We start from the raw sequence: 21,558 nt of genomic DNA, 5'->3' as shown, positions 1-21,558 counted from the left end.
GTCTCTATTGCTCTTCTTTTATTTTCTGAATCATTTAAAAGCTAACACATTATGACATTTCACCTCTAAATGCTGAAACATGTGTCTCCTAAAAAATAGACATTCTTATATATCTTTGCCAATATATTTATCACACCTGAGAAAATTAATAAATCCTCAATATTGTATATACTCCCTATTCAAATTACTCATTGTTCCCCAAATATATTTCATATATACACTTTTTTCCCCAAACTAGGGTCCAATCATCACAGAACACATTTGGTTATGCCTTTTTCGTTTCTCAATCTAGAACCCCCCCCCCCCCCCCCCCCCTTTTTAAAATCACAATAACTTTTTAAGAAGTCCAGGTCAGATTTCTCTAAAATGTCCCACTTTTAGTAATTGTCTCATTGTTTCCCTTGGTTTTAACTCATCCCTCCGTTTCACACAAACTGCGAAAATTTAAGTCGTTGAGTTGAAATGAAACGTGAATTGGCGCTGTGTCCTTTTATTGCATTGCATGGTGGGTCACGTGCTGTCAGGGTGTCCCACCTGAGCAGATGGGAATTGACCGATCATTTTCCAGGTTATGTTGTTTGCCTCTGTAATTGTTCAGTAATCTGTGGAGTGTTACTTGGGTCCTTTAGGAGCATCCTGTTCCCCACTACTCCTATATTTTTTTGTTTTCTAGTATATATTGGGGGCCTTTATAGTGGATGTTGCAAAATAGTGACTTCTCTCATTCTGTCTATTGTCCCACGTACACTCATGCTTAATTATTTTTATTATTTATTTTTTTGGTATTCCTCTTTTATTTTTTTAAATTTTTTAATTTAATTTTTTTTAAGATTTTTATTTATTTGAGAGAGAGCGAGCGAGAGAGAGAGCACAGAGGCAGAGGGAGAAGCAGGCTCCCTGTGGAGAAGGGAGCCGATGCAGGGCTTGATCCCAGGACCCTGGGACCATGACCTGAGCCGAAGGCAGACGCTTAATGACTGAGCCACCCAGGCGCCCCGGTATTCTTCTTTTCAAAAGAACTTTTCTTTTTTCCCGTTTTCCCTCCCTCCTATCACACTCCCGTTAGTGTCACTATGGGCTCGGGGATTAATTTTTTCCTAATTTAATTTCTTCCAATCCATAATAGTCATTAGTCTTTTTGATGTTGATATTTTTTCAAATTTGGCCAGAGAGAGCCCCCTCAAGCCAGCTGCTGTGTGACCCCATTAGTGGTTCTGTGTCACCTGGAGTAACAGGACACAGGCTCACCTTGGACCTCCCGTGTCCCAAGATGTGGGATCATTTCTTTCTCCAAAATTCCCTGAGTTCTTTTAACAGGTATTCAACTTAAGAAAGCATGCTTACTGCTGGAGTGTTGTTCCTTCACAGCTCCTTCAGGGGACAGAGCTGGGAAATACGTGTGTGTGTGTGTGTGTGTGTGTGTGTAAAATCATGCGTACATTCAGTATGTATATCATGCTTTGATAAATAAAAGTAAAAAGTATAATAGAAATCACGAGTTCATGTAGATATTTTCAATAAAAATTCAGCAGTATAGAGCTTTTCTCTTTGCCTCTGTTTGTATTTTATTCTCTTTCCATTACAGGGAAAATCTTGGCTCCCAAGTTATATTAATATATTTTCTGTTTGCTTTGTGCAAACATATATTTATAATCTAATGACTACATTTATATAAGTATAAAGCAAACAGTAAATCTGTTGTTAAAGTAATAGTAAATATAATTATATGTATTGGTATAAAGCAAATAGTAAATACGTAATAGTCACAGAATTACAGCATCAATATTACTATTAACAGTAAGCAGATGGAGTAGAACTTAAGATTTGTTTGCCCTTTTTTGTCTTTAAATATATTCCATAGCATTGAAGTTTAAAGTTTAAAAATTGTTTGAAGTAGTTTTTTGTCTATGCTAGCAATTTGTTATACGATGAAATTAATGTTTGTATTTATTACGACCATTTACTTTTCACATCTTTTGTATAATTTTTGCATATATAAAACATTGATATGATTCAGAAGTTAAAACTATGTTTAAAAAAAGCTATACTCCGAAGTCTTGATCCCATTCTCTCCCTATACCCTATTTATAGCTGTTTCCTATGGGTGACTTTTTTTTTTTTTTTTTTTAAAGATTTTATTTATTTGAGAGAGAGAGAATGAGAGAGAGCAAGCACATGAGAGGGGGGAGGGTCAGAGGGAGAAGCAGACTCCCTGCCGAGCAGGGAGCCCCATGCGGGACTCGATCCCGGGACTCCAGGATCATGACCTGAGCCGAAGGCAGTCGCTTAACCAACTGAGCCACCCAGGCGCCCTATGGGTGACTTTTTATTAGTCTCTGAATTTTTTCCTTGTGTTTCTTTTCTAAAAACAGGTTAGTACTTTATGTTTATTCTTAGTACCCTTTCTGCTACATAAACATTCTATATATACTTTTCTATATTTCACTCTGTTCACTTAAGAAGTGATTTCTGGGAGGGGGGAGAAGAAGTGATTTCGAGGAAATATTTTCCCTAGTTCAAAAAGGTTGTCATTCATTCATTCATTCATTCATTCATTCATTCATTTAGAGTGTGATGGGGAGGGGGCGGAGGGAGAGGGAGAGAGAGAATCTCAAGCAGACTCTGTACTGAGCTCAGAGCCTGCTGTGGGGCTCGATCCCATGACCCTGAGATCATGGCCTGAGCCAAAGTCAAGAGTCGGACACCCAACAACCTGAGCCCCCCAGGCACCCCGAGGTTGTCATTCGTTTTACAGCTCCATGTTTTCAGCTGTGACTGTAGCACAGTATCCATACCGGTTTCTTATTGGTGGACATTTGGGACACTGCAGTGAATAGCTTTGTACGTTTTTTTTTTTTTCGTGTTTAAGGAGATGTGTCTTTAGGATAGATTCCTAGAAGTGGGATTGTTGGATCAACGGTAAATGCATATGTAATTTTGTTAGATACGAATAAATGCTGCTCAGTAGAGGTGGTAGCATTTTGCCTTCCCACAGCTGCATCTGTGTGTCTGTCTGCCCACAGCCTCAGCGAGGAGTTTGTTGTCAGCTTTGGGTTTTTTCCTAGTCTGATAGTGACGGTTGGTATCTCATGGTGACTTTTATTTTTGATTCTCTTATGAGTGAAATTGAGCATTTGTATTTATGCTTTTAAAGGCCACTTGTGTATTCTCCGAACTGTCTATTTAGACGTTTTACATCATAAGGAACCATTAATCACCATTTCCTAGTAGTGAGTACTCTTTAACCTAAAAAATTGTCACTGTCAGCTAGCCCTTTTGGTGCCAGATTCTTTCATTCCTTCATTCACTGGATGAGTTATTTTTAAAATCGTGGATCACTACATCAAAAACTAATGATGTATGGTGACTAACATAATAAAATTAAAACAATAAAATGTATTTTTTAAACTTACGTTTGAGTGAATATTGCATACTAGCTATTGAAAATGTGGATTTGGATGTAAATTTGTTGTCATAAAATGCAGAATGGCACCAGAACACCAGTTTTATTTTTCTTATACATCTGTGGCTAAAGCCACAGTACCTCAAATTTGTGCTTTATACGATTGTATTATAGGACAATTAAAATATATAATAGAAATAGGTAGAAAAATTAAAATATATAGTAGAATTAGGTAAAATATATTTTAGAAATAGGTATATTGTACAAATAGAAACATATTGTATAACAGGTGTATACAGGAAAATTAAAATACATTGTAGAAATAGAATCGGCAAAAAATTGTAGATGCTGGTAGTGAGTATGTTTAGGAGGTATCTTTAATAAGATATCATGAAGTGATTAAGTTGAATTACTTTTATTTAATGAATATTATCAAAGTATATTTGTGTTTTAAAATTAGAGTGAAATGGAAAAATCAGCTAACTGCCTGGAAACTTATTCATGTAGGAGTTCAAGTTCAGAGGAACAGCTGGGAGCATTTAATTTATAGAACTAATCATGGTAGAGTTCCAGGGTTGTACCTGTTGGTATTAGTTGTAAAGAAGCAAGCCATCCTGTTGGGGACACACAAAGAGTATAGTCATGTCACCCTTTATTTAGTGGGATAGGAGTAGGGAGAATATTTAAGGTCATATCGGTGTTTATCTAAAGATACAGAAGTTATAAAATATTTGTCATCTTTGTAGTATCTGTAGGTTTAGTAGCAGTTCTGATTTCTGGGAGAAAGCTTGAACATTCATTAATTTGCTTAGCCATGTTTAATTTAAAAGACCAGTCAGCAGTTAACATTTCATCTCTTGGGGGCGCCTGAGTGCCTCACTCAGTTAAGCATCTGCCTTCTGCTCAGGTCATGATTCCGGGATCCTGGGATTAAGCCCCACATCAGGCTCCCTGCTCAGTGGGGAGTCTGCTTCTCCCTCTCCCTCTGCCTGCCACTCCCCTTGCTTGTAATCTCTCTCTGTCAAATAAATAAGTAAAATCTTAAAAACAAAACAAAACAAAACAAAAACCATTTCATCTGTTTCTGTTTAGAATGGAGACTCATCCAACTTCGATAGAGGAGTCCATGGCTGAGTATTGTGACTCAGGAAAAATACTTCTTATTTTCTTCTGGAAGCTTTGTTTCCATCCTCATTTGGATTGGCTTCTGGGAGGCCATAAAAAGAAGTGGGTGCTGATTGCACTATATGTGTTCCTTTTTGGGCTCGTGGGTGGCTCAGTCAGCTAAGCATCTGCCTTCGGCTCAGGTCATGATCCTGGAGTCCCAGGATCGAGTCCCACATTGGGCTCCCTGCTCAGCGGAGAGCCTGCTTCTCCCTCTGCCCCTCACCCCACTTGTGCTTTCTGTCTCTCTCTCTCAAATAAATAAAATTTAAAAAAAAAAAAAATGTTCCTTTTTGGGCAGGTAGTGGTAGGCTCTGTTCTTGCCCTCTAGGCACCTGTGGACTCATTTTATCAGAAGCCTACAACTGACAAACTTTCTGTAACCAAAAATATACTGTTGAACATTGATCTTGGTTTTATTTATTTATTCATTTATATATATAAAAATATATATATATTCTTGACCTATACCTATCTTTTCAGAATAGAACAATTGTATAAAAATCTGAACAAATTGGAGAATAGTTGACAATATAAAATTCAGTACTTTGGGGCACCACCAGCTGGCTTAGTTGGTTAAGCATCTGACTTTGGCTTAGGTCGTGATCTCAGGGTCCTGGGATCAAGCCCTACGTTGGGCTGTCTGCTCAGTGGGGAGTCGGCTGTCTCTCTCCCTCTGCCTGTGCTCATGCTGTCTAGTAAGTAAATAAATTAAAAATTTAGTACTTTAGGGGGCGCCTGGGTGGCTCAGTTGGTTAAGCGACTGCCTTCGGCTCATCATGATCCTGGAGTCCCGGGATCGAGTCCCGCATCGGGCTCCCTGCTCGGCAGGGAGTCTGCTTCTCCCTCTGACCCTCCCCTCTCTCCTGCTCTCTCTCTGTCTCAAATAAATAAATAAAATCTTAAAAAAAAAAAAAAAAATTTAGTACTTTATATTCACTGCACATTTTCTCAAAATATTAGATGGCCTTGAAATATTTAAAAACTATCAGTAATTGGGATTCACGTATAATTTTTTTAGAAAAACTTTTACGTAAAACAGTAGCAGTATTTTTGTGTAAAGTAAATATCTTTTTACCCTTCTAGCTATTTTTATTCCAGAAAAGAATCTATTTAAAGGATGGTCATTGTGGATTATCACTCTGAAATAAACCATCTAAATGTTAGCTTGCAACCTCTTCTGCTCTCCAGAGCCTGCCAGTGAGCAGAAAGCCAAGAGAGTTGTCATAAATTGCACAGGAGAAACCTTTGACCTTCTATCAACATTTATTTACTCTTAATTTATAAATAGCTTTTTGATTTGGTTTCCTAGCTCACAGTAGGTAGGAAGCAATACAGTGGTAGAATAGGAAGGACAAGGTGGGACAGTGATGGAAAGAGACGTAGCAGCCACAAGTGATGGTGGACAGGAAGGCAGAAGCCAGGAAAACTTTTGACAACATTCTGTGGTCGACTTTCCTGTAGGGATAAAAAAATAGTAATAATAATAGCACCAAAAATAATAATTAAGAAACACAAAATTCCTCCCCAAATTCTTCACACTTTAGTAACTCTCTTACTACCTTTCTGACTCTGGGCATGTTAAACTCCGAGTCCCGTCTATGAAATGGGTTCATTAGTACTTAAATCAACAGAGTCATTGTGTGAATGACATAGTTGAGATTGCACATCTGAAAGCATTTAGCGCAATATCTGGCATGAAGTAAATGTTCAACAAATGGTCCTGCAACGATTTGAGTTGCAGTAGTTATGATGAGTGCACTTGTATTTTTTTGGTTGTATTCCATCTCATATGTCAGGTCCACATTTGTTTACAATCTGCAAATCCAAAAAGGTCTGAAAACTTGGCAAGTTTGTCATAAACTATTTTGACCAGAAAACTGATGTAGACTGACATCAGGCTATGTCCTTCTTTCTCACACTTTGTGCCTAATTTGATATTTTAATGTGTTTTATTTAGAAATGTGGAGATGTTTGACAGTGGGGTACTGCCCCAAACCCTGCTAGAGGGGTTATATGTGCATCCGCATTGTCTTCCTAAAATCTGAAAAATTCTGAATCCCGAGATACATCTAGGCCTCAGAGTTTTGAGGGATCATGGACCTCTGAGGTACTTAAAAGATTTTTGAATTGAGTTGAAAGTAAAAACTCCATGTGCTCTTATTTAATGAGAAGACAACAGTAGATACGAATGTTTGGTTACCTTAGAAATGTTGACTGAGCTACTAAACACAAGTCGTATTCTCTTTCCCACCTCCCAGCAAAATGAAAAGGAGAGCTTGTTGAAAGAGAGAGATCACATTTTGTCAACTCTGGGTGAGACGAAGCAGAACCTCACTGGACTGTGCCAGCAAGTCTGTAAAGAGGCAGCTCTAAGTCAAGAGCAGATCCAGATACTCGCCAAGTACTCAGCTTCAGATTGCCCGCTCTCATTTTTAATTTCTGAAAAAGAAAAAAGTACTCCTGATGGCGAACGTGTGTTACCGTCCCTTTTGAGTTTACCCGAGGGGCCCCCAGCAGGGCCGCCTGCCTGCGAGCCAAGCTCTTGCCATCCCGGTGCGCAGAGCAGCGGGTCAGTGGGCTGTGCGCCTGGCCAGGAGGCCCGGCCGGCTGTCAGTGCTGCGCCTGAGCAAGCCGGGCTTGGGGAACCGGGCCGGCAGGGGGGAGGCATCTCTGATTTCTGCCAGCAGATGACTGATAAATGTACTACTGATGAGTAAACTTGCATTCGTGTCCTTCACGCCATTCATTTTCTACTGCAGTTGTGACGTCTTAAAAGCATATTATAGCTTCTGTCTCTTAATGATACTGTTTTTTGCCCCTGGTAGTTTGCTGTTAAGGGAATTCCTCTGCAGTCAGTCCTGATTTTTCCTTGATTTCCACGGGATGCAGAAATTACATGCCTCCTGGATCCTGAAAAGCCACCTGTAAAAATGCAGTAAGGCTTTCAAAGCTCATGTTTTAAGGAATAATGACTGTGGGTAATAACTCTTCCCAGTATGCAAAATAAATTTGAGAATGCAAGCAGCATATCAAACAACAGTGTAACCGCCTGAAACATCTGCAGAGTTCCTACTGAAGAAGTAGCCCGCAAAAGTTTCCTCATCGTACCTTTCTGCACTGCACTGGTTTAAACGAAGATGCCTCCCCAAGTAATGCTGATGGGGCTCAGTTCTGCCTTGAAGTCAACGAAGGGAGAAAAACGGGTAGAATGGCAGTGTGAGAAAGACGGTGTCTTGCCTGAATCCTGGAGCTTTGCTCTTCTCCCACTAAAACCAAGGATTGGTTGGCCTGCAGCACGACTCCTAAGCTTCGTTGGGAGTAGGTAGGAGATAGCCTACGGCAGAGGTTCCTGCTCCTCTTCAGTGTCGACTTCAGAAATTCTGGCTCTGTAAACAATAGATAAGTGTCGTTTTCCCTCTTTTCTCTGCAGTCTCTACCACATCTGGGTCCATCATGATCTCTATTTCCTGACATTCTTATCCTTTTGGAAGAAATAGGACCGGGGATACAGTGGCTGAAGGGGACGCGTTGGCAGCCTTGTTGTAGCCTCCCTAGACTCCTGGAGAGCTTACCAAAATCCAAGGCTGTTGGCCTTCCCACTGCAGGTCACTTCATGCAAGAAAACCAGACGTCTTTCCACCATGGGGAAAGAAAATTGCTTACGTTTATCAGGAGTGGCAGTTCATTTTTCAACCTATTTTTGAAGTCCTGTGGTTTACTTGTAAAAAGCATTATTGTAGATAAAAATATATCTACAAACAACCATACAGGTTTGTGAAATAGGATGAAATTCAATCTTGTTCCATTGTAGGTTTGAATTTGGAAACCAGATTTAATCTTTCTCTCTTCCCCAAATCTGGTATATAAGGGCACACCAATCATTTTGACTTGGGCATTTTGTAATCGGTCTCTGTGTTCATTCAGTCCTGTTTTAAAATAAAGCTTTTATAATCTCAGCACCTACCCATAACGTTTTGCAGTGGTTCTTAGCCATTCTGATGTTACAGCCTTGTTTGAAAGTCAAACCTATAGATTATGAACCTTCTCAACAATTTTTTCTAAAAATTGCATATATTCACATTGGCAGAAACATTTGCAGGTTTACCTCATTTAAAGGGTACACAGGAATAATTTATCATGTTGGATTGGAAAGTACTGAATTTCACCAAGATCAGATACCTGAGAGACTTATCACTTACATCCTGAGTCTAGTGAAGGACATGGGTAGCTAACATGGGAGACAAGCATCCATCCTGCAGCAGTGAGTCTGAAGCAAGTAGACCTTTGCCCTGACAGCATATGGGGACCGACTTAATATTTCAGAGTAATTTTGTCAAATGTTACCCTTGTCAATGGGGAGGCGGGTGGTTGGGGGAGGTACTGCTAGTATATTTTCCGCGGTTGTATGTTATCTCTATTACCGACTTAGTTGTAAGAGAAAACTAGTTTGGCTTGCTTATTTTCTAGAGGCTTTTATAAGTACACTTAAGAACTTGTCAGGGGGAGTAATTCTATGATATGCATCCATACTACTAAAGACTTGTGTGTGTATACCCTATCTATATAATATCACCATGTAGCTATTTCTTTGATACTTGTAATTTTAAATTTTAACTTCAAAATATAATATAAAAACTTCTCTGGTTTACAAAATGTAAAATCTTATACAAACCAATGGAATCCTGGATTTCCTACCTCAGTGTACACTCAGCTGTTTGTCATATCAGTTTGTGTATGTGCAAATGTCACATAACCTTTTGCTTTAATTGCTACTGTAAATAACTGCTTTGAAAGTTACTTAATATTTTATGATACAACCTAGTTGTCTCCAGAATTTAAATATGATTTTTAAGACACTTGGTTTAAGTTTCTCTCTACACATAAACAGTTTAGCATTAAGGGTTTATTTTAATGATATTCTGATTATTGGCCAAGTGTAATATTTTGTAAAACATAGCATTACTTTTAATAGCCAGCATGTAATACAAGTAACTACACTACCTCATACCTACATGATTTTCAAATTGTAATACAGAGGGACAGAGAGAGAAAAGATTTTATCTTTGTTTTTCGGCCATAAGGTGGGGAAGTTTTCTATATATTGCATAGTATTACACATTTATGCCTATTTTAACATTAACTTCTAAAGAAGTTTTTTCTAAGAAGGTTTGTTTTGATTTTTTTTTTTAAGGCTGCCGAAGAGGACAAATGACAGGATTATGTATATACAGTGTATATCTTTTCCTTCATGTTTTCAGTTTGTATATGGCATATTTACGTGATCATTGTTCCTTATTTTATTAATTGTCCTTCTCAGTGCTTGATGATTTTTGAAAGACAGTTATGTCTAACTCAGTAAAGTAACGTTACCTTAAAATTGCTTTCGTTGTTTGAATTCTACAGCTATAGCAAATAATCTGTTGTTAAATTGTTACATCCAGAACAAATGTGGTTATAAATTAAATCTTGGTTCTCCATCTGTAAGTTTAATAACATAATTTCCTATAGCTTAATGCTTAACCAATTTTAAATAAGGAGTTAAATATATTTGATGCAGTAGACGATACAGGTTGCATGTGGACACTTGGCCACATTAACAACTTGGGGAAAAAAAAATCAAACAAATGTCAATGCTATAATGAATTCTCAGGTGAACTTTTTTCAGTTTTGGAACATCTATTTTGAATCTGTAAATATTTTAAGTGTTTTAGTAGGCATGTAATAAACTATTCCTTGAAATCTATTGGGCAGTTTGAAAATTTAAAGCCATAATGGTAAAAGTTGGCGTACTGGTGGTGAAATAAACAGAAATAATAACATCTATTGATTTTTTTGTATCTTTTATATAATTTTTTAATAATGCAATAAAACCACTAAAATTATATATCCATATCCTGTTAAGATCATGACTCATTAAAAGGCAACTTTCATGGTATTTAATTTACATTCTTTCTCATGTGCTTATCCAAATGTAGCAAAACCATTAATGTTAGATATTGGTGGTAAATTGACAGATAAATAAAATTATCTAAAATTGCCTCTAATTGAATAGAGTTGTACATTCCATTTCCATTTTCTCACCTTTCATGTGAATTTACTAATTTTAGGCTTTCCCCTGGAATTTGTATGAGAGACTCTTTCATTGTTTATATATGCCTGAAAAAAAATATTCCCAGCACTCAGATAGTTAAGGAAGCGCAGATTTTAGCCTAACTACTGATTTACTTAATCTCCATCTTCAGAGATGTAGAGCTTATTTAAGGAGGTGTTAGGGCTTCTAAGGGGATACTATATTAGTCCTTAATTTTATTTATTTTTATTTATTATTATTTATTATTAATTTATTATTATTATTTATTTGGAAGCCCAGCATCTATCCCAGTGTGGGGCTTGAACTCATGAACCTGACCTCAAGACCCGAGCTGAGACCAAGAGTCAGATGCTTAACCAACCGAGGCACCCAGGTGCCCCTCCTCTTAATTTTTAAAGATTTATCTGCTGAGTCACCTTGACTAGGTTCCATTCAGCCTCTCATCAGGCCTTGTAATCGAGCTTTGAGCAGGTGCTCAGAGCTCTTGGCGGTCCTGAGCGTGGTCTGGACCATTTGCGAAATAAGAAGATGGTAGGTGACGTCCACATTGCTGATGGAGGCCGGGCTGTAAGACACAGCTTTATAGCTGATTTGCCCAGTGAATTTGCTAAAAGCAAACTCGCAATGTCGAGGCCTGAGAAAGCTGCCTGTGAGGGATGGCTTCTCCTTTACGTGGACTTAAGCTATGCAGCGCCGACTAGACGAGCCTCTGCACCCAACACTAGTCCCTCCACCGTTCCCTCCTTGGGCCTGGACACCGAATGGCGCTGGGGCAGCGGGTGTGTGCTGGGGACACTGGCCGGCCGGGACTGGTTAAGAGCCAGGACCTTGCTAGCGCTCCGGTGCGTTGGAATCCAGCTGCTTTGAAACATCTGGAAAGCAGCACATACTCCTCCCAGGTTTGCCTGAAAGCCCCATGAAGAGTATTGTCCCCCTGGAAACTGCAGTAGTGGTGCTTGGAGGCTGCCGCTGGTGTTGGGGCATCCACAGGCCTGCTGCCGGCAACTTCATTTAATTGATGCCACACTGCACTCACTTTCTAAGGCTTCTCGCAGTCCACCGAAGGGGGCCTTAGTGGGGATATTCCTGCCAATTGAATTTAAGTTCACAGGGAGTAGATTTGAGAAGTGGGCATTGACGGCCCAGCACTGGGGGGGCAACTGATAACAAGGAATCTCTCCATCTGCTTTCCATACCTCAGAAACCACTGAGTGTGGACCCCAGCCTTTGGGCGGCAAGATACCCAGACAGAGAAGCCAGCCCCACTGAACGTCTGGGACCCGCCATCCGTCATCCCACCCTCCCATTCGGGCCCTGTGGGGACCTAGGTTCAGGTTTACAAACAAAGTGTGACCTGGTGCTTAACCCCAAACACTTCTTTTTCCTCTCCCTCACCTCTGTTTTCTACCCTGCTCTTAAAGTATAAATGAAAAGATAATGGAAAAGATTTTAAAAATTGAGCACAGCACATTCCTTTATCCTTTAAACATAGCTGTCTTTTCAGCAGACATGGTCTTCCTCCTCCCCTCTGGGTTCACACTTAATCACTGTCCTGAAAGCTAGCTGTTTCCTAAAGAGCCAATTTCCTTCTTTCAGGACACTGCACCTAAATAATTTTCTAGATACCATCTCGATATGCAGGTTTCTGATGTGATATTAATCTCTTGCAAGGAGATCCCATTAATACCCAGAGCACTAGTAAATATGGAAATATCCATGGTAATGTAATCTTTCTAAAGTAATACCTCTTTGGTCCACTCTGGAAACTTACTGTCTTTTTGCTTTGGACTGTTAATCACCAAGAATTGTCCTTTGTAAAATAACTATACATATGTTTGGTTGCTTTGATTTAAATGATAACCTTAATGAACAGGACCACTACCAGTACGTTTAAAATAAATTTTTTTCTGAAGAAAATATTTTTAAATGCCCTGTTTGGGCCTTGTTTGAGCTTCTTATCTGGTTTTTAGAAGACCTCACCTACAGCGTTCCGCATCTGACATTTGAGGGGTCCATTGTGGAAAATCTAATCTTCCAAAAAGTCTTCCATACCATTCCTAGAACTTTGGGTATCTGCTCAAACAGCTCTGTTTCAGCTGGACAGATAAATGAGTTAGCATCTGGGAGGGGAGCTTAATGTGGAATCAAGGATGGGGTTTGGAATTTATAAGAATGAGGAGTGGAGCACATATAAATTAAGGAGATCAAGTTCCTAAGATAAGGTAGGAGAATTTGGCTCATATAAGCACTTAATAGATTGACCTTGTGTTCACTAGGGTCTGGGAGAGCAGACAGCTGCAAACATACTTTAAATAGGGTAAAGATGAAGTATGTACTTAAGGACTAAAGGAATTGCACAAATGTAGGCAATGACTCAGGGCACAAATCCAGGTCCTTTCACAAAGTGCTGTGGGGACGAATAGAAAGAGCACGGACCTGGAGTTAAGACAGATCTAGTTTGGAAGCCTGGCTTTGACACTTAATCACCGTAGAACCATAGAAATTGATTTCTCCTGGACATGGTTTCTTATCTGTATGTCTTCCATACTGGGTCTTCTGGCCCTTGAGATCAAAGTAAGATTGACCCAAACTTCCATTCACACTCTGTGGAAATCCAAATCAACGCTCCAACACACGCTTATTAAATGCTGTCCTTAAGTTGGGGAGGGAGCTGGATTTCTGGAGTGTGAGTGTGGGGATTAGTGGTAGGACTGGCTTAGAGTCAGTCTCATGTTCACTCTGTCTGAGGTGCCTACTTCCATCAAATTAGTTCGGATTATCAGTTGTGTGCTGGGTTTGATACCTTGTTGATGGAGCCATTAAACTCAATGACTTCCTTTAGTTACACCAAAGTGAATAATTAATTAATATACCTACAGCTCTAGACTTTTATGAATAGAGTTGGCTTTAATTAAAATTTGGGAAATACTATATTTATATAACAGCAATGCAAATGGCTGCAAAGAAAACACTATTAGCCCTGTCTTAACATCTCCTGCTCCGCTGGGGAATTTTCATAGGCTGCCCAAACTCATGTTGTGTCTCAGCCTCATGCCATCCCACTGGCTCCTTTCTTCCCTTCTACTCCTTAGTTGTCTGAGGGACACACATTCTTCTCTCTCGAACTTGTGGAGCAGTTCAGTTGACCCCAGTCTCAGCCTCTGAGGATGGCTTTTGACTGTCTTCACTTATAAACCCATGCAAGGGCTCAGCAGAACAGAGGGCATTCATGGAGAAGGACCTGGCCCATCTAGAAGGCCACTCATCCTTTCATTCAACAAAACTAAGCTCTAGGAGTAACCACTAAACACTGTTCTGGGTTCCAGGGATCCATTAGAGAAAGAGAGGGACCAAAATCTCTGCCCTCACTGAGTTTATGTTCTAGTTAGGGTAAACGGACAATAAAATTATAAAGCATCTAGTATATTCGATGGCAAAAAAAGACACAAGAGAAATAAGCATGGGAGGATAGGGGATGGAAGTGAAGTAGGATGACAATGGAAAGCCATCTGAGGAAAAGGATATTTGAATAAAGAACTAAAGGAGGTGAAGCAAGTTGTGAATTATTCCTGGCTTAAGCTATAAGCAGAAATGGAGAAAGTACCAGTCTTGTATGGTTGTAGGATCAAATGAAACAATGTATGGAAAATTTGCTATCAGAAGACCAGTTAGTATATAGCTAGCGTGTAGTTAAGTTTTAGTCTTCTTATTATATAGAATGGTGCCATTCAATACAGTGCCTTCTAGCCACAGGAGGCGATTTTAACTTACATTACTTAAAATAATGGGGGGTGGGAGGGTTGGGGTGGCTGGGTGATAGACACTGGGGAGGGTATGTGCTATGGTGAGCGCTGTGAATTGTGCAAGACTGTTGAATCACAGATCTGTACCTCTGAAACAAATAATACATTGTATGTTAAAAGAAGAAGAAGAAGAAGAAGAAGATAGCAGGAAGGGAAGAATGAAAGGAGGGAAATCGGGGGGGGGAGACGAACCATGAGAGACTGTGGACTCTGAAAAACAAACTGAGGGTTCTAGAAGGGAGGGGGGTGGGAGGATGGGTTAGCCTGGTGGTGGGTATTGAGGAGGGCACATTCTGCATGGAGCACTGGGTGTTATACGCAAACAACACATCATGGAACACTACATCAAAAACTAATGATGTAATGTATGGTGATTAACATAACATAATAATAATATAAAATAAAATAATATTAAAAATTCAGTTTCTCTGTCTCACTAACCACATTTCAAGTTCTCAATAGCCACATGTGGCTAGTGGCTGCCATTCTGCACAGCGCAGATAGAACATTTCCATCATTGTAGAAAGTTCTATTGGATAGTGTTAAATAGAATGTCTAACATTGATAAATCAAAGAAAATATAACAGGAGTGTAATGGGACTTTGTTGTCTTAGAATTTCAGCTCAAGCCTCTAGACTGAGGACAATAGGAGAAAAATGCACCCACATACTAGAGAGACATCAGCAAGGACACATCTGTACAGGATTTACTAAAGGTTGCCAAATCTGCCCTTTAACCAGACCACCTCTGGCTTCCAACTTAGATAAGAGAAAGTTTATGATTCATTGAGAGATTAGATTCTTTCAGGTGAGTTCACGAGAGTAGAGAGTGCTGTGGGGAGCAGAGGGGGAGCTTCTATTCTAAAGTCAAGAGAAGGGGCACCAAGAGCACCTAACATAGAGATGGGGTTGTCTGCTGGAAGGGAGGCTGACCTCTCACTCCTGGCTGGATGCATCTAGTCTGCAGAAACTTTTATGTTCCCTCTCTGCTACTCTCAGAAGCAAGCTAAGAGAGAGTTCTTGGGTGAATTTGAGGTGTGTTCTTAGGAATTTGAGAGGGGGTCTGTGTGAAGGGAGGAGAGCACCCGCTCCTTTCAATGCAGAAGTCTGCTGGTGGGAAGTCTGGCTGAGCTGCCTGTGGGAACAGGCTAAGGAGAGACAGCAGCTAGGGAATTAGCCCATCCTGTTACCCATGGCCACCGCACAGGAGCCCACCGTGGGGCCAGGTTTGTGTCACGGGGCGGGGGGGGGGGAAGGCTACAGCCATATAAGGGACAGCCTTTATGACAAGGGACAAAGTCCACATACTGTGCAGGGCAAGTGACTGGGCGGAGTGGTCATTGTCAGACGACAGTTGGAAGGAGCCTCACCCATGTCCCCGTGGAGGATCTCTGAGGAGCCCACGGATAGGTCCGCTGGTTGGCTATCTGCCTTGACGAAAGGGTCAACAGCAAAGCAAGAACTCTAAACAGGAGCAGCTGAGGAGGCGGAATGCAGAGCCTGGCCGCGAAGGAAGAGGCTATGTGCTGTCCACCTGGGGCGGGTCCCAGAGCCTGAGACCAGCCAGTGCACGGAAGAGGAGGAGCCGGGCAGTGGGACCCAGGCTGCTCACCTTTTCACCTTTTCCACTGGTGACATTGCTCCTGGGCGTGCAGGTCCAGGGTTCCCAGATCTGCGACTTTTCAAAAGAAGCCACCCTGCTGGGTTTTTGTGGGATACGGACCCGATTTTCACAAATAATATACATTTCAAACAGATTCTGTCCCGGGTTTTGGAGTACCTGAAAGTAAAACTGTTCCTAAGAGTTCAGAACAATGGTAACGTTCTGAGATTTGCGCCGGCCACCACCAGGGGGTAGGGAAGAGACATCGACAGAGTACCAGAAATGGTGGAAGAAAAATCAAACCCTTACTGTTACCGGATCGTCTTCAGAGTTGGGCCCATTTCACACGGCGGCGACAGCTCTAACTACAAGGCTTAGTTTTCTTTCAGGCTCCAGGATCTACTACTGTGGCTCTGAGGCATTTGCTAGGAAAACATGCACATTTTCTTCTCTGTTTCCTATTTAAGGTCTTGTGGTCTGACTTTTCTCTCCCTGTCTTTCATGAAACTGGTTTCTAAAAATCACTTTGCAGTCAGGTGCCCTTCTATGCTCTTCTTCTAGGTGCTTACCATCGAGCAGGGCATCTGGGCATATCCTAGGTATGGCTGCAGACTCTTTTGGCACTCCTTCCACTGAAAGGTGGAATCTCTCTCTCCTCTCTTTGAATCTGGTTGCCACTGCTTTGACCAATAGATACAATACCACAGAAGTGGTTTTACGGGACTTTTGGGCCTAGGTCACAAAAGGCCTTGCAGTTTCCACTTAGAAAAAAGAAAGTTTCCAGAACACCTGCTCTTGGACCCCTCAGTCACCATGAATAAGCCCAAGCACTCCAAGGCCATCGGGCAGTGAGAAAACCCAAGTCACAGGGAAAGGCCATGTGTGGGCGCTCCCATTGACAGTACCAGCTGAGCCCAGCCCTCCAGTCATGTCAGGCTCAGTGCCAGATATGTGAGTAAAGAAGCCTCCACATGATTCCAGCCCCTGGTCATGTAAGCCATGCCCAGCTGTTTGAGTCTCTCCAGCTGAGGTCTCCGATATCATGGAACAGAGATAAACCATCCTTGTCCCTGATTCACGGAATCCATGAGTATAAAGAAAAATTATAGTTATGCCACTGATTTTTGAGGATGGTTTGTTACATAGTAATTGATAACCGGGATCCTAGAACATCTGGACTCTAGACGCCAACTGCCTTCTCTCCAACTGCATGTCTAATCATCACCGCAAACTTAATATAGCCCAAGGTGACTTTCGAATATTCTTTCCTGGCCCAAACCCTACTCTCCTTCTGGTCATTTCCATCTCAGTACATTATACCTTTGGTCAAGGCATAGTCCTTGGAATCATCCATCATTTCTCCCTTAACTTTATTTTTTATATCCAATCCACCAGCAATGCCTGTTGGTTTGACCACAAAACACAGCCTTAATCCCATTGAGTGGTCCCCTTGCCTGATAACCAAGATCTCATCTCTCCACTGAGCCGCTAAGATGCCTTCTAACTCTTCTCCTGGTTTTCCTCTTGTCCCTTTGTATTCCGTTCTACACAAAGGAAAGAGTGACTTTTATGACACGGGAGCAGGTCATGTCTCTCTTCTGCTTAAAACACTTCATGGTTTCCCTTTTTAAAAAAAATAAAATAGAAACTCTTTTCGATGGCTTTCTATCCTTTCTACCCACCCATTACATTTCATATTACTCCCCTCTCTTGTTATTTTGTTTCAGTCAGAAGTACTCCCCATTCTTTTGATGTGCCAAAGTTTTCCTTCATCCTCTATGCAGCACTTGAAAAGAAGCTGGCCAATAGCTTGGTTTGGAATCCTTTGATGACCACTCACCTCCAGCCTGCAAAAGTGGTTGACAAGGCTGAGAGGTGCTTTTTAGAAAAGATAATCACTTTAGGAAGAAGTGGTCATGGGGCTGAGACTCTAACTTGAAGCTTAGGGAGAGGTGCTACAAGAAGCTCGCTAGGGAAGCCTTGGACATGAGCCACCTAGAGTTTGGGGGACACAAAGGACTGGTGCCAAACTCATGAAAATAGAAAACAAGACGAGAGGTGGATGGAACACCTTTGGCAGCAGGATAGGGAGCCGCATTTGAAAGGAAGTGGAATTGAGACTGGTGTGGGTCAGAGCTGTAGGAGTCTAGCCACTAGGTATGGAACCCAAAGGAAGATGATTTGCCTGGGCTTATTTCCAAAGGGATCCTCTACAAGAGGGCTTCTGCCGGGCAGCGAGGCAGCTTTGAAAAGAAGCTGAGATTGACTCTCAGGTACAGAAGCTGAGGAGGAATTGCAAGTAGCCAACCTGTGGAGATTGAAATGATGAGCAGGAAGCAGGGAAAGAGGCTTGGGGAAGAGCGTTCTGTGCCTTCTCGTGTGAGGAGGCAATTGCATGTGCAAAAGCTGAGGGACAAGAGGGGGGCTCATTTGCTGACTTATTTGTATAACTGCAAGGTGTTTAGTAAGATTGATGCTAGGTGTGGGGGGGCAGGGTGATGACAGCTCCAGGTTGGAGGAGTGGCATGAGATGAGCTGGGAGAAGTGAGAGAAGGGTCCAGATTTTCTTAAGTATACTGTGAAGTTTGGAATACATCTTAAAGACAGTGGGGAACTTTGAAAGATGCAATCTGATCAGTCTTGTGTTTTAGGAAGTTGGCTTTGGCTCTAGTGAGAAGAATGGCTTATGGCATGAAAGAGTGGAATTGGGGAGGTCAGTGATAGACTGTGGTGACAGACAAGAGACTGGACTTGGTGGCAGTGCCAGCAGGAATGCAAAAGAATGGCCGGATTCACAAAACATTTAGGAAAGAGGTGATGGATTTGAGGTGGGGAGACGGACTGGTAAAAGAAGAAGAATCATGGACAATGAGTCCCAGATTTCTTTCTCAAATAATGGAGTAGAAGATGATGATATTCCATAAGGTGGTGAATACAAGATCAAAGCAGGTTTGAGGAACAGGTGCACATTTATGATGAATGCACAGCACGTGAAGGACAAAGTGTGCTTGTGCGTGATGTCTACTTGCTAGTTGACATATAGGAGTTGAGCTCAGTAAGAGCTGTGTCAAAGCTTCACACTTAATGCCATTAACATATGGTCCACGTTTGAAGCCATGTGTGTGGAGTGTGTTAAGTGAGCAGAGAAGATGGTCTAGGGCAGACCCCCAAAGGAATACTGAGAACCTACAAAGGAACACCAGAGGGGAGGGAATATCAGTAGACAAGAATAACATGGAAGAAGGGTGTTAGGAAGAAAAGTGGTATTAGGAAGGACTGAACATTTCCAATGGTGATGAGGTGTTCAGGCTAAGCTTGACCATGACCAAGTCTAGGGGGACTGGGGAACTTGATAAGTGGGAGGCAGAAAAGCAAAAAGCAAATGCGTGAAAAGTTCTTCAAGTACAAGTACAGTAACAAGAAGCTGAAATAAAACTAAGATTTTACAGTCAAAGATTTAAAAGATGATCAAAACTTAATGTCAACAAGTATGTAAAGAATGAGTACTATCATTTGAGAGGTAAATTGGTGCAAACGAACTAATGGTGGTTTGACAACATCCAAAGATTTATTCACAAGATTGTTCCAGATCTTACGGTTTAGTTGGAGAAATGTGGCTAGAACTGAATGGTAGGGTGCCAAATGCTCAGGGTAGGGGACTCCCTGTATAATATAATGGGTTTGTTTTTCTCAATTTATTTTTTTTATTATGGTAAAATACATATAATATAAAATTTACAATTTTAACCATTTTCAGGTGTACAATTCGGTGGCATTAAGTGCATTTAATGTTATGCAACCATCACCATTGTCTATTTCCAGAACTTTTTCATTATCCAAACTGAAACTTTCCACCCACTAAATAATAATAATAATTCTCCCATCCTCCCAGCCACCATAATCACTATTTTACTTTCTGTCTCTGATTTAACCACTCTAAGTACCTCATATAAGGGGTATCATATAATATTTATCCATTTGTGTGTAGTTTATTCACTTAGCATAATCTTTTTACGGGACATCCACATTGTAGCATGTCTCAGAACTTCGTCTTCAAGGCTGAATAATATTCCACTGTATCTATATACTACATTTTGTTTATCCATTCATCTGTTCCAATGTATTTTGTTTATTTGTTTTGAGTATAGCTGACACACAATGTTACATTAGTTTTAGGTGTACAACTTAGGATTTGACAAGTTTATACATTATGGTGTGTTCACCACAGTATAGCTAACATATGTCCCATTATGTGGCTATTACAATATCAGTGACTATATTCTCAATGGAGTTTTAAAATAATGGTGGTTCTAGTATTAATTACTTTAAAAATTAGAGTATTGTATTAACCATTACAAGTAAAGAGAACAAAAACATTTGTATGTCTTTAATAGGGAATTATACATAAAATAAAAATTAATTTGGTTTTATGAAGTGGAATGTGGGATACAGATGAATGTAATTAAATGAATATATATTAAATATATATATTTATATATAATATATAATATATATTATATAATATATATTATATATTATATAATATAAATCCTATTTTATAATATAATATATATTAAATTTAATGACTGTATAAAGTGAGTAACTGAGTTAAAATAAGGAGAAAAAATTATGCATGTTTCTCATCACTATGTATTCTTATCTATTAACTCCTGCATACTTTCAAGAGAGGGATTAATGTCTACTTTTAGGCACTACAACTGATGAAAACCTAGAGAAGTTTCTGTAGGAAGACTGCTGCACTGATGGGCTTCCCTATCTCCATGGAAACACCTCCTCATCATGAGATCATGACATTGGGAAGAGGAAGACTGCTGAATGGTTCCAGGCAATGACCATGATGTACATAGGATTGGACTTTCCATTTTGGGGGATTGGGGGAACATGGGTGTGGTTTGGGGGGGGTTGATGGAATGACTACCAATTGCATCATCTCTGGAGAAAGAAGTGAAAAATGAACTATTTGGTCTGGTTTAGTAATTAGCTGAAATTTCTAGAAGCTTCCCTATGTAGGAGCTGAGTAAGTTGAATATTTGTGAGTCCAAGTCACAGAAAAACCAGTTATTGCAGGAAAACCGGGTGGTGTGTGCATATACTGAGACTTTCTTTTGAAATAAGATTCTGAATCTAGCTTTTTGCCTGGAATTCCAATATAAGTAGAAATTTAAAAAATACTGCAGTCCTTTCTTTTGAGAGGTTAACCTGTTTAAAGCATAGCCTGTTAAAAAAACACAGTAGTTTCTTTTATGGGGAAGCTGTGTCCTTCTTTATGAGGCTTTATGAAAAGAAAATTGCTCTTCAATAGTAGGGGAAACTTTAAAAGTAGGAAAAGTGAATAATATCTAGTTATAGTAACTTAGAACCAATTGTGTCTCTTCTTTTGCTTCTTTTTCTGCTTGGAAGACAGAAAACTTGAAGCCCACTTCTGACTACATAGAACTTTATAGAAGCAATGTATTTTTAACATGATTTCT

The 21,558-nt window shown here is 40.3% G+C and overlaps 1 protein-coding gene across 2 annotated transcripts in view; it reads left to right on the top strand.

Moving 5' to 3' along the window:
• Nucleotides 1-10,605, top strand: part of BACH1 (BTB domain and CNC homolog 1) — a 44,085-nt gene extending 33,480 nt beyond the window's left edge. For both annotated transcript variants that reach the window (XM_021678090.1, XM_021678089.1), the window contains exon 5: nucleotides 6,829-10,605. In XM_021678090.1, the coding sequence (XP_021533765.1) occupies nucleotides 6,829-7,287 (459 nt within the window). In that variant the 3' untranslated portion in view covers nucleotides 7,288-10,605. The remainder of the gene's footprint in view (nucleotides 1-6,828) is intronic.
• Nucleotides 10,606-21,558: the final 10,953 nt, after the last annotated feature.

This window comes from Neomonachus schauinslandi, chromosome 1 (assembly GCF_002201575.2).
Source record: "Neomonachus schauinslandi chromosome 1, ASM220157v2, whole genome shotgun sequence".
Taxonomy (NCBI): domain Eukaryota; kingdom Metazoa; phylum Chordata; class Mammalia; order Carnivora; family Phocidae; genus Neomonachus; species Neomonachus schauinslandi.
This window is presented reverse-complemented; position numbering and strand designations above follow the sequence as displayed.